The 17,194-nt window shown below is 31.8% G+C and overlaps 2 protein-coding genes across 2 annotated transcripts; both read right to left on the bottom strand.

Annotated features, from left to right (window-relative positions):
• Positions 1–1,935: 1,935 nt before the first annotated feature.
• LOC128173306 (uncharacterized) lies at positions 1,936–4,796 on the bottom strand. The gene is made up of 4 exons (XM_052839015.1): positions 4,279–4,796; positions 3,361–3,457; positions 2,673–2,912; positions 1,936–2,445 (listed from the first exon to the last, which is right to left on the bottom strand). The coding sequence occupies exons 1-4, from the start codon at positions 4,576–4,578 to the stop codon at positions 2,231–2,233; spliced, it is 852 nt and encodes a 283-aa protein (XP_052694975.1). The 5' UTR covers positions 4,579–4,796; the 3' UTR covers positions 1,936–2,230.
• Positions 4,797–9,486: 4,690 nt separating this feature from the next.
• LOC128174585 (uncharacterized) lies at positions 9,487–15,287 on the bottom strand. The gene is made up of 5 exons (XM_052840100.1): positions 14,973–15,287; positions 11,912–12,011; positions 11,373–11,549; positions 10,013–10,258; positions 9,487–9,831 (listed from the first exon to the last, which is right to left on the bottom strand). The coding sequence occupies exons 1-5, from the start codon at positions 15,285–15,287 to the stop codon at positions 9,617–9,619; spliced, it is 1,053 nt and encodes a 350-aa protein (XP_052696060.1). The 3' UTR covers positions 9,487–9,616.
• Between the last annotated feature and the right edge of the window lie 1,907 nt (positions 15,288–17,194).

Genomic DNA, 17,194 nt, shown 5'->3' with positions numbered 1-17,194 from the left:
AAAAACAATTTGTTTTAGAAATAAATCAATACAGCTGAGTATTTACGTGTTGTTGTTTTTTTGCAAATACTTCATGATATCCCCTGCAAGCGCGGAAATATACATTTTACACATGATATGATACAATGCGGTTTTGTTCATTTTTGTATATTCTGTGTCCAACATTTTTCTTTATTGCTTTCTTAACATATTCCTGAAAATTGAAATACAAAAAAACTAAATACATAGCTGGATATTTAAAAGAGCGGACAGGGATGAAAAACCTAAATTAAATTGAATGATATATACATGTACATTTGTGGCCTTAATTTCTTTTAGTTTTAGTTGCTTATTGTTGTGGTTATCCCATATTAAAAATTACTGTAGCTTCGTTTTTAGTGTAACTGATACTCTAACAGCGTTACATGTCTGTAAGAGCATTGGGGTCCAAGGTGTATTTTTTGGTAATTTTACTATTGATATAAATGAATTCTCATGGGGAGGGGGGGGGGGTCTGGACCCCTCCCTCCCACCCCTTCTCTAAATTTGTGCACACGATGATGTACATGTAGGCACACAGAAGCAAATCTAAAACCGGCAACCACCACGGGGAGGGGGCATAATTTAATTTTTAATTTTGTTTGTAATAATTATATAGAGCATTATACTTTCTATGACATGAAATGTTAAGATTATATTGATTAACTAAAAATTCACGGCAAACAGTTCAACCCCAAATTGCACATAAAGTGCTGCTCATGTGTATTATCATATGGGAAGGGAGCTCATCCTTAGTTATGAAAACTATAATTTTTAAATGTATTACCGGAGCTACATGTGGCCTTCATTTTTGATTAAACTGGTACAAAACAGTGTTATTTATGGGCAAACACCTGGTGCGGGTATTACTGTCTAATGACAGCATCTAGATTATTTTTTATCAAAAGGCAAAACTCGAAAATCTTGCTTGCACCTGAATATTCACAAGTCTGTCAACTAATTCTTTGAAAGAATATTATTATAATGATGCTGGCTGTAAAATTAATGACCCAGAGGAATCTAAATTCGTTGTCCATAGCTATTTATTGGGGTATATTGTGTGCAAGATATAGTTATGAATTACAATATTAAACAAGTTACAATACAAATTCTAGTTACTCTTTGGTAACATGATAGTAATTTTTATGGATTTAATGTATCCTTTTTATGTAACATTTTAATTTTATTAAGTTATACATATTCATACAAGGTCTTTAGTTTGCACCTTGTTTTTTTTTTTTTGTTATTGGATACGGTTTATTTTATCTTAATATAGTCTTTAAAATTAATCTATTTAACATTGTAAACAAACATTTTAGGTAGACATTTTTAGTAACATTGTCGGTGAGTACATGTTTTTTTACCTTTTATGTCGCGAACTACCGAGCATGGGGAATCATTTGGATCAGGAATGAAGATGAACATTTTAGAAGTTGGAGATCTGAGACATTTTTGAAGAAGAACTTGCTGGTTTTAAGCGCATATATTAATTTTTATAAAATGCTTTATTTACTTTGACATTTTACGAAGAACTACTTGATATCCCGCGCAAGCACGAGAATAAACACTTCTTTACATTAACTTGATACCATGCTAAAAATGTTTAACAAGATTTTTTAAATTGTTGTATGTACTGTTTCCAAAACTTTTCTTTATTCCTTTTCATAACTTGTTCTATAAAATTGAAATAAGGAAAAAACAACTGCAAAAACAAAGCGGCTGAATTCTATTAGGAGCGGACAGTAATGAAACTCTAAACTGAAATTAATTTTATATACATGCACATGTACGTGGTGACTAATTTCTTTCGTTTTAACTGACTGAATTATTTTATAAATTGAAAGCAGATCAATTTTGAAATTGTTTGATACTGTTATAGCTAAAAAATCGAAGCATGCGGTTAAAAAGGAAAACAACATAACTGCAGATATTTTATTGACCCCAAACAAGACAGCAACAAATTAAAACTTAACACATACTGTTTGATTATTTTTGGTTAATTATGAAATATTGAATCAAATATCCCGATAATAGTTTATAAAAAGCTTTACATTTTATATCAACTGCACGCAGTCTTATAATTAAACAAAGCAATCATTAAATAAAGAGTTTTGTCACAAAACTAAACAATAACCCCACCTGAACATCTATATACTAGAAAGTGATTGGTAGGAAAGAGAGTCATTCAGATAAAAGATATCAGCAAAAATAATTAGACAGAGTATCCAAACACTTCAACTTCACAAAGAGTGAGATACTCAGTGATTATGGAGATCTTTACGAATCTCCCCTGTGGTAATGTCGGACAGTCGATGACGACCAGCTGTGACAGAGTACCGGGACCAGCAAAGAAACCACAGGGAGTATTGACATCTGATTCTGTCAGCCCTACAGTGACGGTGACATTCCGCAGACGGTCTGACACATCTATTTAAAATAAATCCACATATATTATTGTGAAATTTTAAACTAATAATACAGAAAACTGCATAAACTCCATTATTTTCTTTTTTTTCTCCTTGCTAAAAATATGGATTTTTTTTACCATTTCTCCTCGACATTTCTCATCAAAGCTGTAATTCGAGAAAACAAAATTAAAAGTATTGTTTCCACTATTATATTTCAAATAAAATGTCGTTACTTTGGATGCTTACCTATTCTATTTTTGTCCATCCCTCTATTAAATATTCTGACAGATGTAATGGTATAAATAGCCATTAGATCCACCCTCCACCAGGGATTGGTGTCGCCACTCGATGTGTGTGTACACTTGTCTACGACAAAGTCTGTACCTTTGTTGCCATCAACTGCCAGATAGGCAGAGTAGGTCACTCCTTCCCCTGTAAACTTTGATGACTGTTTTGCAGGTTTATTCAATGCAAGGTTGGAAGTAGCTGTCAACAATATTACAAAAAATGCAGATATAAATTGATTATTTAAAGGAAATACAATACATTGACCGTTAATAAAAAAAAAATCAACAAAAGCATATACACGTAAAAATTTATTACTTATAATGCTAGTTAAATAAAAAATGCCATCATCTTATAATTGTGTTGCATTATTTTATAAAACTGTTTATCATGATTCATCAGGCAACCTGAATAAATTTTGTTTTTGTCAAATTTGATTTTCATATAGTCTTTTTTATGTTTATTTTTATTGATCTTGAAGTAAAATATATGCAGGCGCTGACTCTTTGTGTTGCAGCAAAAGACATATCAATGAAACAAATATATTGATCATTTTAAGAAATTGAGACCACTGTTTTATTATTTTCATTTTATATTATGTGAACAGATTTGCATTGTCTGTGTAAAAAAAAATCGACATATAACCCACCTCGAATACAATGGACAATCTTACTGGAGAGCGTCACACACTGATCGTCTGAGGAGCACGCCAGACATTCCTGGTTCATTTCTGGTACATTTACAGTCTACAAGACGGTCACGGTTGATTATAAAAACATGTTATTTACTTTGGTATACATAGACATGTACATTATTTGTGACTGTCTGTTAGGTTTGGTTTTCTTTTTCTAATAACAAATTTTGCGAATTTCAATCCCTGAAACTTTACTTATAGGTGTTCCTGCAATGTATTTTATGTTGCTGTTGATAAAACACACCAAGTCAATACTCAACAGTAAGAACAAATTTTCATTTATTTATTCCTCGTTTTACTGGCTTCAATTTGCAAGCGATGAATTATACAGTACATGTAGGTCTTAAATTGGAGGTGTAACAAAGCGTACCTGGGATTTTGGTTAATCAGTGCATTTTAACCCTGAGAAATTTCGTTTCTGATATCTATAATGCAAAATCGCGTTTCTTAACTTCATTCATTTCTATGATAGTTATAATTCTCACTCAATGTATACATAACCGTTCTTATTACTTATTACTTACATTGTGTACACATTAGAGAAAAATTATTAACGGATATCTAAAACGCTATGATTTGAACAAACTAGCCTTTAAACTATCTGAGAGTTCTTACACACAAGATACAGCTGTTTTGACCAAATCATTCTCTTGAATATTTTTTCTATATCTTGTAAATTTACAACAATTTTTTATTACTCCCCCTTAAAACGAGGAGCCACTTTTTCTACCAAACTTACATTCCTAAGGACGTATAATAAAACAAGCAATATTAAAAATGTATGATCTTCAATATAATGTTACTGATAACTCGTGTTATGAGCATTTCTTACGTATAAATGACCAGTCAAAAACAGAAGAGATAAAACAATACCTGATTGAGTTGAATTCTAACACAGCCAGGATTGGTTTCCGTTTTGTCGATGGCCGACACGAGTTCACACAACAAATCCTCTTTCCGGTAGTTGACTCCCCGACATAGATTGGGTCTGTGTCTACATTCCCGGACACACTGCTGTTGTCCAATAATCTCCAACACCCGGACAACGGGACCACGATACCTCTCACCGGGAACAACCGAAGATGTCACTCCCTCGTACAATGATACAACACACAGGAGTACTGTTGTAAATGTCACTTCATTCAAATATTTACCAATCAAAAGGTGAACCATATTGTGCTTGTTTCAAACTTGTGTATACAGTTAAATGATTGTTTTTAGTTTTTCTTTGCTTTGCTGAAACAATTACACTCTGCAATATATACCAGCAGCCTATTACGTAATTCTTTATAGCTGCAAAAATATAAATTAAAAATGAATTTCTAACAATGAATTTTCCTCGAAAAGCTTTTAAGGAAATCAATAATATATAATAAAAGATTCTCTAGAATCGCTGTCTTTGAACAATGGAATCATTGAAATTTTAGATCAGGGAGTAGTCGACCAGAATGATTACGTCGTAAATAGAATGTGGTGTAGTTTTTAATGTTACTTTGTTCTTTATGATATTTCTAAATCATTTAATATAGCTCTTCTTTTAATTTCCGAATTCAAAAACTGTTGGTATTTCGTTGCCATCTTCGGTATAATGACTGTACCCTTCTGTTAATTCATTGTACAGAGGCACTGTACTCTGCTGGACAGCAGTGTACCTACCCACTGACCAGCACTGCACCCCACTGTACGTTGTTCTGTTACCCACTGCATCTAGTATTTTTATGATTTGTAAAAAATAACTGAAACTTTGATTCTTTCAAAGTCCATAGTTGATACCAAAACCTGGATTTTTAAATTTTTTTTGTGGTTTGCATTCCCGCTTATTTATTACAAGAGAACAAGGTACTATTTTTTTGCGAATTCATAATTACCAACGCAGATTCAGATTTTTTTTATGTAAATTGAAGAAATTTGAATTACCCCCAACCCAACCTTAAAGATCCGCGGATGTATTAAAAAATCAGAGTTCAATAAGCATTCATGATATACTGCCTTTTTCAAACTGACAAATATTTTTGTTATTTTTAAATCTAAATGAGTTTTTTTTTACAATAAAGTCAAATCGGTAATATCAATAAACCATTTTAACTATGAAAAAAAATCTCATTAAATGATTCAAAAAAGAAATTGAAGATTACCGTTCACACCTGACTTCAAGCCTATGAAGTAATATCTTTGTTATTTTTTTGTGTTTAGTCGTCTTTAGTTCAGAATCAACGAACAACTATGACAATATTCAATCTATATATTCATCGGTGAATAGACGTGATTTTTTTCTCATTCAACTGTCACACAAATCACAGTTTGTTTTAATTTTCCAAATGTGACACAGATTTCACCAAGTTTTCCTGCAAGTTACTAAACATTCAAGGACGATGTCCGGAAAAATTGAAAACAAGTGAGAAGCTGTCAATGTGACAGCAAACCGGGTTTTCTTTTATATGAACTGTATCCAAAATCCATGTCAACCCTGAATTGATAAACACTATCTACCGTATCCAGTGAAATGAAGTACCCTTTATGCAATATTTGGCCCAAAAAAATGACTAAGTTCAAAAGCAGGTATTTTTTTCATAAATTATCAGAAATAAAAACCCTTCCAATATGCACACTTCCGATATAAGTTCAATTGATCTGCATAAGAACATTTTCCTATCTTGAAAACTGTAAGAGGAGTTATCCGAACAATGAGGGTATCCTACTGTGGTTTCATCAATATTCGTTGAATACCAATGTTTATGGATTTCATTATTAAGCTGATTAATGAAAATAAGTGTTCATTGAGGTGCAGTTTCTATTTACATTTTGTATTGATAGGATTATTGGCCACGAATTTACGTATCCTTGAAACTGTCATTTTCACTTTTTCCACAAAAATTGATACCCTCGAATATTAATGGAACCACAGTATATGCAATTTTTTGCAAAAAGAGTATAAAAGCTGGTATTTTTTTCATAAATTATCAGAAATCCAAATTCTAACAATATGCACACCTCTAATATATTTACAATTGATCTGCAAAAGAACAACTTCCTATCTTGCAAACTGTAGGGGGAGTTATCCGTACAATGAGGGTACCCTATATGCAATATTTTGCCAAAAATGACAAATTCAAAAGCCGGAGGGACGTCGCAGAATTCGCAAAATCTTATTACGGTGACAAAGATCCAACAGAATATTAAAAGATAGAAAAGTGACTGTTTATGACAATAAAAAGATAACTTGAAATAACTGTTCATTATAGATGTACTTTCATTCAATGTCTACAATGCCAAATTGTGTTTCTGTAAGTGAATTTCAAAAATTTAATTTCATTATAAAATGCTGCCTTTGGTATTTATATAACAACTAATTTGACTATAATTACTGGAAAATTTAGCTACTTTTCATTATAAATAGCTAATACTGAAATATCATGCGATTAAACTCACACCGATTTTTTCAGCAAATATTAAAGAAGTAGTTTCCTGTTCTGCACAAAATATTAACAAAATAAAAATGATATGGATATAATTTTGCATTTTTTACAGTTTAAGCTGAAACAAAAATAAACCCAAAGCAAAACGGAGGACATTCGATCTATTTTTTTATTGTTTTTATTTCAAAACTTCATTGGCAGTACTAAAAAAAAGTCAAAATGTTTGTGTCAGTCAAAATCATTCTGCATGATTTCTGTTAATTCTTTTCGAACTCTTTGGTAATATACTTACATGACACACAATTTAAACATATTGAAAAAAGCTTTAAAAGCACCACAGTTGCCATATGTCAAATTCTTCGATCACATCAAGAGTTGATGCAAGCCGAATAACATCCGTATAAAAAGTTAAAGATAATTAATATTTTAGTATTATCAGTCCTTGTCAATTGAAGCTCAAAACCTGATGCTTTTAATTTGTTGAGCTTCACTTCCCTTCGCTAGTAAGCATTAAAAGGTAAAAAGAATATTTGATAAATATACAGAAAAATGTGTCGTTTCTATTAAAGTCTAGTCATTATACATTTTCTGTGGTTGAACAAAGGCACTTAAAAGTAAATGCTTTTCAATGATTTACATAATACATAGTGATAAGTGATCTAGAGACACAATTGGTTTTATAATTGAATCAATACATCTGCGTGTTTACGTTATTTCTGTAAATACTAGAGGTTATCCTGTGCAAGCCCGGAGATATACATTTTGCAAATGAATATGATACAATAAGGTTTTGTTTATTCTGGGTCCAGAAATCTTTTTAATTCTTAACATATTCTTCAAACTTGAAATACAAAAAAAACTAAGAATATGGCTGGATATTTAGAGGAGCGGGCAGGAATGAAAATTTTAAAGTAAAATGATATATATATATATATATATATATATATATATATATATATATATATATATATATATATATATATATATATATATATATATATATACACATCTGTGCTAATTGAATGTTATCGTCGTAGCTGCAGCGTTCACTATCAATTTATTGAACAACATATTCTTCGTATTGAAAACCGGCCTGCAAAAATGATTTGATAGTTGAAACTTTTGTTTTATACCATGTTTTGGATATTTAATGTGCAGCTTCAAGAATGGAAATGATTGTTGTATTTGTAGATACGCTTCCATACTTACATGTCCAGAATACCCTTAAATAAAGAATATAATGCGCATCGTGCTCTAATTGTTCTGCAGGAGCTTGTTTTGCGTAAAAAACATATTTCTCGAGTCATTCCTAAAACATTTTGTTTCTGCTTTTGTACGTAAAGGGCAGTTTACGATATTTTCATACAATATTGGTAACATTATCATCGTTATCCGATTTAAAAAGAAAATTAATGCTTAATAGAGTTGCTGGATTGGGCCTTGATGATTTCTTGCACGAGCCTAAGAAAGGGGGGGGGGGGGGGTTGATGAAGTGACATTGTTTCTTTTGGCAAAGGGAAAAAACAAAAAAACAGAACTCAAATATTGAAAAGGATCAGCCAGAAAATAAACTTTGTTTTCCCAATTAATACATTTGCAAATAATATATTTCTGACTTGTATGGCCAAAAGTTTTTTCTCTTTAAATGTTTGAATTACATTTAAATTAGTTTTATGGGGAAAGTACTCATTAAACCATGACAACATGATACAATGTTTGCCTGGATCGCCATACAGTTCATTCGAAACGAGAGAAAGTTGATTAAAATCACTAACTTATATTACTTTATACAACCAAAGATTTTGTTTAATTTTCGGACATCTTTAGATAAATATTGGACTTGTTGTAAGTTTTGGCACTTATTATAGAAACGTCATCAATAATAAGTGTTTCAACTGATACAACGTTTGTTTTGGCTGTTTGAAAAAGATATCGCGTTATTTCGCCTAATTACAATCTCACACCTGACGTCGAAGCGGGGATAATTGTACGACTTTGAGATTGGTTTTAATAGAGGCATTTTGTTTTTTTACAAATAATAATTAATATATTGCTCACTATTATTTCTTAGTTTGTTTTGTTTACAATCGATGCATAACTTGTGGGCAAAATAAACCCAAAAATTGGGGGGGGGGGGGGGGCAATATGAAATTATTTCTATTTACTTTCAATGTTTTTAAAGTTGAAAGGAGACCGATTTTACAGGTGTAAATAGGCAAAAGTCTATAAACTTTCTAAAATAATTGGTTTCTGCCGAAAAAAAAATTTGATATTGTTATAGCCAAAAAATCCGACAATGCAATTAAAAAGAAAACAACATAAATGCTGATATGACTTTTTATTAACCCAAAGAGAACAGAACGGAATAAAACTAAACATATACTGTTAAAAGTTAATTACTAAATGTTTTATCAAATATAATAGTTTATAAAACGCTTTAAATTTTTATATCAACTGCATGCAGTTTAAAAATAAAAACACTATAAGCAATTATAAATAGAGTTTTGTAACAAAACTGAACATTAAGCTATTAAAAACCTCACATCAACATACACATTTTGTAAATTCCCTATTTTACGCGAGTGCTTAATTCCGCGATCCCGTCTTTTTGGATCAGATCGCGGGAACAAAAAATCGCGACACTGAATTTTTATTTTAATCCTTTAGTACTCAACTCCCATATAAAGCAAACGAGATTTAAAATCTGCGAGAAGAGCTTGCGTTTATTTAGGAATACACAGTAATGGATTGGTTGGAAAGAGAATCATTTAGATAAAAGACATCGGCAATTATAATTAGACAGAGTATCCAAACACTTCAACTTCACAAAGAGTGAGATACTCAGTTATCATGGAGATCTTTACGAATCTCCCCTGTGGTAATGTCGGACAGTCGATGACGACCAGCTGTGACAAAGTACCGGGACCAGCAAAGAAACCACAGGGAGTGTTGACATCTGACTCTGTCAGCCCTTCAGTGACGGTAACATTCCGCAGCCGGTCTGACACATCTAAGTAAAAAAAAAACAACATATGTTAATGTGAAATTGTAAAGTAATAATTCAGAAAACTGCATAAATTTCATTTTTTCCTTATATATTTTTAATTTTTTCTCTTGCTAAAAATAAAAAAACGGCGATATAGAGGTTTTCCACGTTTTATATTCACGGATGAAATCATGTGTACACTAACCTAGTCCCCACTTGTCCATTCCTCTATTGAATATTCTGACAGATGTGATGAAATACACAGCCTGCAGATCCACCAACCACCACGGATTTGTGTCTCCACCCTCTGTGCATGAACACTTGTCTACGGCAAAGTCTGTACCGTTGTTACCATCAACTGCCAAATTGGCAGAGAAGTTCAGAATATTTTCTGGCCCTGTAAACGTTGATGATTGTGTTGCAGGTTTATTCAATGCAAGGTTGGAAGTAGCTGTCAACATAACAACAATGTAGATACTTAGAGATAACATTGAGAAAATATAATACACTGACCGTAAAAAAAATAGAAAAGGTAATGTCTTCTATAGCTACATGTATTACTTAAAACCTAAAAAAACTTAAGACCAAATTCTTTTGATGTGTACAGTTTAATATTGTGTGGAGAATAATAAGAAATATAATTGTTTTCACTCTCTCCCTCTGTGTGTGTGTGTGTGTGTACATAACAGGTATGCTGCAAAATATGGACATGTGCACTGATTGAATCGAAACCCACCATAGTTTGTACTCTTCGAAGAGATAAAAATCCATTTTTTAAACGTGTAATTGACCATTATCTTAATTATCAGTTACCACACACCAAAAAACCATTTATTTTATTTTTTTGACGTTATTGTTAAAACACTCGCTATAATTGATATCACGGTTTGCAATATGTAAAACAATAATATATGTGTTTATGTCTTTTTCTGATTTAAAACTTGGTGACCTGTTTTATTTTTAAAAAAAAAAGACTTGTTAACAGGTAACATAGCTTACTTGAATTCTAATATTAGTATTTTAAAATACCGTTATTGTACAAAAGCGTAAGAAAGTCATATTTCCATTGAAAATATTACACACTTTTGGCATAACGATTTTATAAAAAATGCAATTAGGAATCGATTTTATGTGTGCTACATAATTTTCAAGTAAATGTTTTATTATGTCCTATGTACATAGAATAACACACGTATTCTTAATTAGGGTGTTAAATGTCTTACCCTCCCACGATTTACTCAATATTACATTTACAAAGTCAAAATAAATATATTTAAACATGCTTATTAACTCCGTTTATTCGTTAATAATGACTCTATCTGTCTATTTAGTTTGAAGTAATGTCATATCATGAAAACGTTTTCATTACACATCAAATAAGCCCGGATATCTGTACTTTGAGTACTTTGATTTAAGTCACTAATTGCAAACATGATGTTTGATTTAAAATTCATTGCACTTTGCATCAATGTTGACATTGCTGGCGCCGTCAGGTGAGTCAGCATTTGTGATATTATGAAAAAGTACAATGCAATTAAAACAAGAATAAAACATTTATAATTAACTTTCTTTGCAGACAATGTCGTATTTCCACTCTCCGTTTGACTGACAGATCAGTCGTCCCGAACCAGACTGGGAGTATCCATCAGAACAAGAGGTGTGTATTCTTCTGTGTATACCAATGGCGTCCTCACGTTTTGCTGTACTCAAATCTATTCCTTTGATATCGGGAATTCCACAATCTTGATAACAAAGACACATTGTAAACGATAAGTGTTAACGTTGAAAATTTGTAAATCAGTATCCAGGTTGCTAAAATAACCCAGACGAAACAAAACGTTACAATGATAATTCAAATACATATTGATCATGGATTGGCATTTGTATATTAGTATAAATTAATGTATGTTACACACGACGCAGCATATTTTAATTGATAAATAAACATGCTGGACAATATAGTAATTATTTGCCGTTAAAACGTATTTCTAGAGCTCTTTTTAGAAATTAGGACTAAACTATAGTAAAACACAAGAAATTGTCATATGATGTAACTCGTGTAGGTTTTCATTTGTGTCTTAAACAGAAAAAAATATACTTTTACCTGACAAAACACATTTAAAGAATGCATTTTCAGAATATCTCTTGTGTGTACATTTCTCGTTGACTTTACAGTTTGAGTTTAAACAAGCTCCAGCCAGATCCTACAAAATAATGTAGAGGTACTGTGAAGGCTCACAAATGGTACCCCTTGCTAAGAAAAAAAATCATAACTAAAAGTTGTTGTTTTAGAAAATGATCGATGCTATTTATTTAAACATTAAGTTTCTATCAATAACATCTGATCTGATTTTTTTTTCAGTTCCCTATGCTAATATAAGTACACAAACCAATCTTCTGTTCTTTAAATTTCATTTTATTTTATTTTAACTTAACTTAATGATAAGAAACATAACTGGAATCAAACTATAATCAACATGTCAAGCGGCCATTAAATGTTTATAATTTTTGGTGTACCGAGCTTGATGATTTTATCGAAAAAATTTTCCACCCAATTTTTTTTCTTCTCGAAAATATATAAAATGCATCGGGGCGGGCTGTTTTCTTGTTTGATTTTGCCTTACACAAGCAAGCTTTCTGTCAAATATTACCTTCTATTCTATCCATTCATACAAGGCAAGATATAGAGGTACTGTGAAGGCTCACAAATGGTACCCCTTGCTAAGAAAAAAAAATCATAACTAAAAGTTGTTGTTTTAGAAAATGATCGATGCTATTTATTTAAACATTAAGTTTCTATCAATTACATCTGATCTGATTTTTTTTCAGTTCCCTATGCTAATATAAGTACACAAACCAATCTTCTGTTCTTTAAATTTCATTTTATTTTATTTTAACTTAACTTAATGATAAGAAACATAACTGGAATCAAACTATAATCAACATGTCAAGCGGCCATTAAATGTTTATAATTTTTGGTGTACCGAGCTTGATGATTTTATCGAAAAAATTTTCCACCCAATTTTTTTTCTTCTCGAAAATATATAAAATGCATCGGGGCGGGCTGTTTTCTTATTTGATTTTGCCTTACACAAGCAAGCTTTCTGTCAAATATTACCTTCTATTCTATCCATTCATACAAGGCAAGATATGATACATTTAAGAATTAAGCATTGTTTATACAATTACTTTGAACTTGCCCAAATGACCTTGGGTCTGTCAAGGTCATGACGTAACTTAAGGTCGTAGGCAATCTTTGAGTAAATTAAAAATTTCTAAAACGTTTCTTCATAAGTATGATATAAACCAGACATCCATTTTGAACTTTACCTACCAGTGGCCTTGACCTTGTCCAAATGACCTTGGGTCAAGGTCATGACACATCCCCGGGTCATAAGCAATGTTTGTGTGAAGTTAGAACTTCAAATGCCTCTCCACAAGAAAGATATGGACCGAATGCAAATTTACACTTTTTCTGCTAGTGATCTTGACCTTGCCCGAATGGATTTGGGTCAAGTTCATGACACACCCCAAGGTCATAAGCAATTTTTGTGTGAAGTAAGAACTGCCAATGTTTCTCCATAAAAAAAAGATATGGATCGTAAACGAAATTTGCACAAACAGACGGACGGAAAAGATTAATCCTATATACCCCCTCCCCAAACTTCGCAGGGGTAAAAACATACATAAATCTGATATAGAGCTTACTTAGTCAAAGAGTGTTTTATCATCTTAATGTGAAACATGTCTGTATATTTGATATAATAAATGCCTGATAAAACAATAGCATAATTGTTTAGATTTAATAAAACTAACCCAGCTCCAGATTCATCAGTCGTTATTATAATGTGAATGAGATCTCATTGTTCAAAGATAACATTTCTAATAATAGAGACATTCATTACAATTTGTATTCTTTTTCTTGCATTTTGTTATGTTATCACGCGTTTTAAGAACTATTCCTTTTTTATTTCTAGCAGTACAATATTATTTTTCTTTTTTGGCTGCTAGATTCTACACGTTTATTAACTGATATTAGCTGCTGCTGGATTCATCTTGATTTTCTTTCATACAATCATATATGTATTTGGTAAATGCGATTGTTATTATTTGAAAAAAAACCCACACACACAACCCCCACATGAATCGTAAATACTTATGAGTATAAAGTTTCATTTTTTTTTGAAAGCACCATTTATTACTTACTAAATTTCCTTTAGTATTATTAATATCCTTTGTTTAAAACGAGGCGAAAATGAACAAAAAGTTGTGCATTAATGTATCAATCTTTTTTTTTTTGACATTTCAAAATACATGTATTTATTTTAAAAAATGTATTCTTGTTTATCATCGCTACACGTACTATTAATGTTTAATTAAAGCTCCGACTTTAACGAAATATTCACAACATATACAACTTAAAAACATCTGTTTTGAATCACCCGGACACTTTAGAACTGCTGATTGAAAGCGTTTTCAATCTTCCTTACTTTAGTAACAATTTTTTTAATCATGGCATACATGTTTCTAATCACTCATTGAATCTTTATCAGCGTCTGAAAAAAACCCTTTAAATAAGCAGAAAATCAGTTTTTCTCATTTGGTTACATGTAATTGAATTGGGATGGAAAATATATACGAGCGTGTGTGTCGGAATATATTTTTGTAAATATCAAGAATTAATTCAAACAATTTTTTTAAATCAATTATATATTAAAGGTCAATTTAATATATTGGGTCTTGTCAGATAAATAAAAAATTAAGTTTAAAAGATGTGAACGAGTTTGAAAAAGTGGCGAAGACCACACAGTGCATGTGTAAGCAAACTCCAGTTTGCACCCAAGATATCTTTACAACACAATTTTAATCTCAAAAAATGTACATATCTGTAAAAAAGTGCACTAGGAATCAATGAAAAAAAATTTATCCAAATTATAGGTCGTTTTTCACGGGTATTTAAAATATGGCATGGTACTTTTATGTATGTGTCATTGAAGAATCCCCAAAGACTTTTTTTAGACGTGTTTACAAGCTAGAGGGACATTTGAATGGAAAAATCTTGAAATATATTTATACTAATAAATACATATCGTTTGAACTCAGTTGTACTTAAATCGAATAATCTTAATATGCTGCACAGACATATTTGGACATAAAATGTTTACCTTTGGCCAGTGCTCCTTTTCACTGTACACCCATCCAGCATTGTCCACGTACTTAGTTTCTGCTGTCGTTTTATTTTCGTAACTGATTTTACAGAAATTAGCCCCTTTAAAATAATTAACAGATTTACACCGAGGTGTCACTATACATTCCGTCACACAGTCAAGGAAACTTACTTCTGTGAAGGATTGGATTAGTTTCCTGTCAAGCCTGTGTCCATGCTGAAGTTGAGAAAAGCCCGGATTAAGGCTGCCATAACATGACACAAAGAAACTGAATAAATACCACGAACTTCGGAAGATTTCAGACAGTTGCATTGTGACTTAGGATAAAGTTGTATGAAAATTCAGTTGTGTTTTGTGCCTCGAAAATTTCTAAAGTAGTGTTTCATACAGTGAACAACTTGAATTGCGCACTTAAAAAAAGGACTTGCTTAATCTTAATTTTTAACCTTCTTGAGATGTAGTAATGATAAGCATGAAATGTTTTAAAAAAGAAAATTTCATTAATAATAAGAAAACAAGCGACAGTGACAATGTCGTTTCCATTAATTTTAATCAATAAACCGTCTTTGTGACTGAACAAAGCCACTTGAAATTATGCATCTTTAAATAATATATATATATATATATATATATATATATATATATATATATATATATATATATATATATATATATATTAAAAGAAGAAATTACTTCGATCTTAGAAGAAATGAAAAATGATATTAAAGAAGAAATTATAACGGACGTTAAAAAAATCATTGCTTCAAGAAATCAAAGAAAAAACTACATTAGAGATCAAAACAGCCGTTAAAGAAGAATTCGAACAAAAAATTGAAACCAAAACAAATGAATATGAAAGCCATGTCAAAGATATTTCCGACGGTTTCAATCTCGACTTCGAAACTCTTCGGGAAAAGTTCAGCAACCAGGCACGAGAGCTGAGAAGCATGATGGACAATCTGATATACATTCAACATACATCAGAGAATGCACTAACTTTAGCTAACCAAAATCAACAATACTCACAAAAAAATAATATCAAATTTCTGAAATGGGAAGAAAAGCAGACCGAAAACCTGCGAGATGACTTATGTCACATACTGAAATCAACCATCAACATTGATCTCGCACCTGCAGACGTCATTGCGATTCATAGGGTCCCAGGAGGTGCCAGGGACGGTCCAAGGCCAGTGATAGCGAAATTCCGCGACACGGAAACAAAGGTCAAGGTGATAAAGAACCGTTCGCAGGACAAGCTCAAAAAACATTTTATAATGTTTGATCATTTAACCCCGATGAACGCTAAGCTTATGCGCGACCTCAAAGACGACCCCAGGATCCACTCAGCATGGCACTTCAATGGTAAAGTGTTCGCTCTCGATAATGACGGCAAGAGACATTCGACATCCTAGATAATGTCAGTGAGAAACTTAAGCACCGGCGCTAACCATGCTAACTTTTCAGTTTTGAACGCGGAGTAACTGTAAGGTTTTGACCTCGGGATCGGGATTCAACGATTGACATTCGGGTTCAATGTTTTGTGTTGGTTGTTTACATGCGTGGAAGTTATGTGAGTGTGAGAGAGAGTGTTTGTCCTTTACAATTAAATTACGTGTTTTTTTGGATGCATCTAGTATTGGTAAGTGGCTGCGTAGATTGTTTTCAATATTTTGATCATTTCACTTTAGTTTATATTTTTCTGTTCACCTTTGATAATGGTTGACTCAATTAAAATAGCTACCGTTAACTGTCAAGGGATGGCTACAGTATCAAAACGCCAAGATGTTCTAAATTTCTATAAATCAAAAGGCTATTCTATTATATGTTTTCAAGATACACACTTTATTCCCGAAATTGAAGCACTTGTTGAAGCAGTGTGGGGTTACAGATGTTTTTTTAATTCATATAGATCAAATGCAAGAGGTGTCTCTATTTTTTTTAACAACAATTTTGAATATAAGGTTCATGAAATAAAAAGAGATGAAGGGGGAAACTTAATTGCATTGGATCTAACTATAGAAGATAATAGGGTTACTCTTATGAACATTTATGGTCCGAACACTGATAGTCCTGAGTTTTATGAGTATGTACGTGAAACATTTTTAGAATTAGACAACGATTATTATATACTTGCGGGAGATTTTAATCTTGCACTGAATCCTGTTATGGATACAATGAATTACAAGTCAGTTAATAACCCAAAAGCAAGGGAAAAAATA

The sequence above is a fragment of the Crassostrea angulata genome, chromosome 2 (genome assembly GCF_025612915.1).
Source record: "Crassostrea angulata isolate pt1a10 chromosome 2, ASM2561291v2, whole genome shotgun sequence".
NCBI classification, from domain to species: Eukaryota; Metazoa; Mollusca; class Bivalvia; order Ostreida; family Ostreidae; genus Magallana; species Magallana angulata.
The sequence above is the reverse complement of the archived record's forward strand: the minus strand, read 5'-3'. Positions and strand labels throughout refer to the sequence as shown.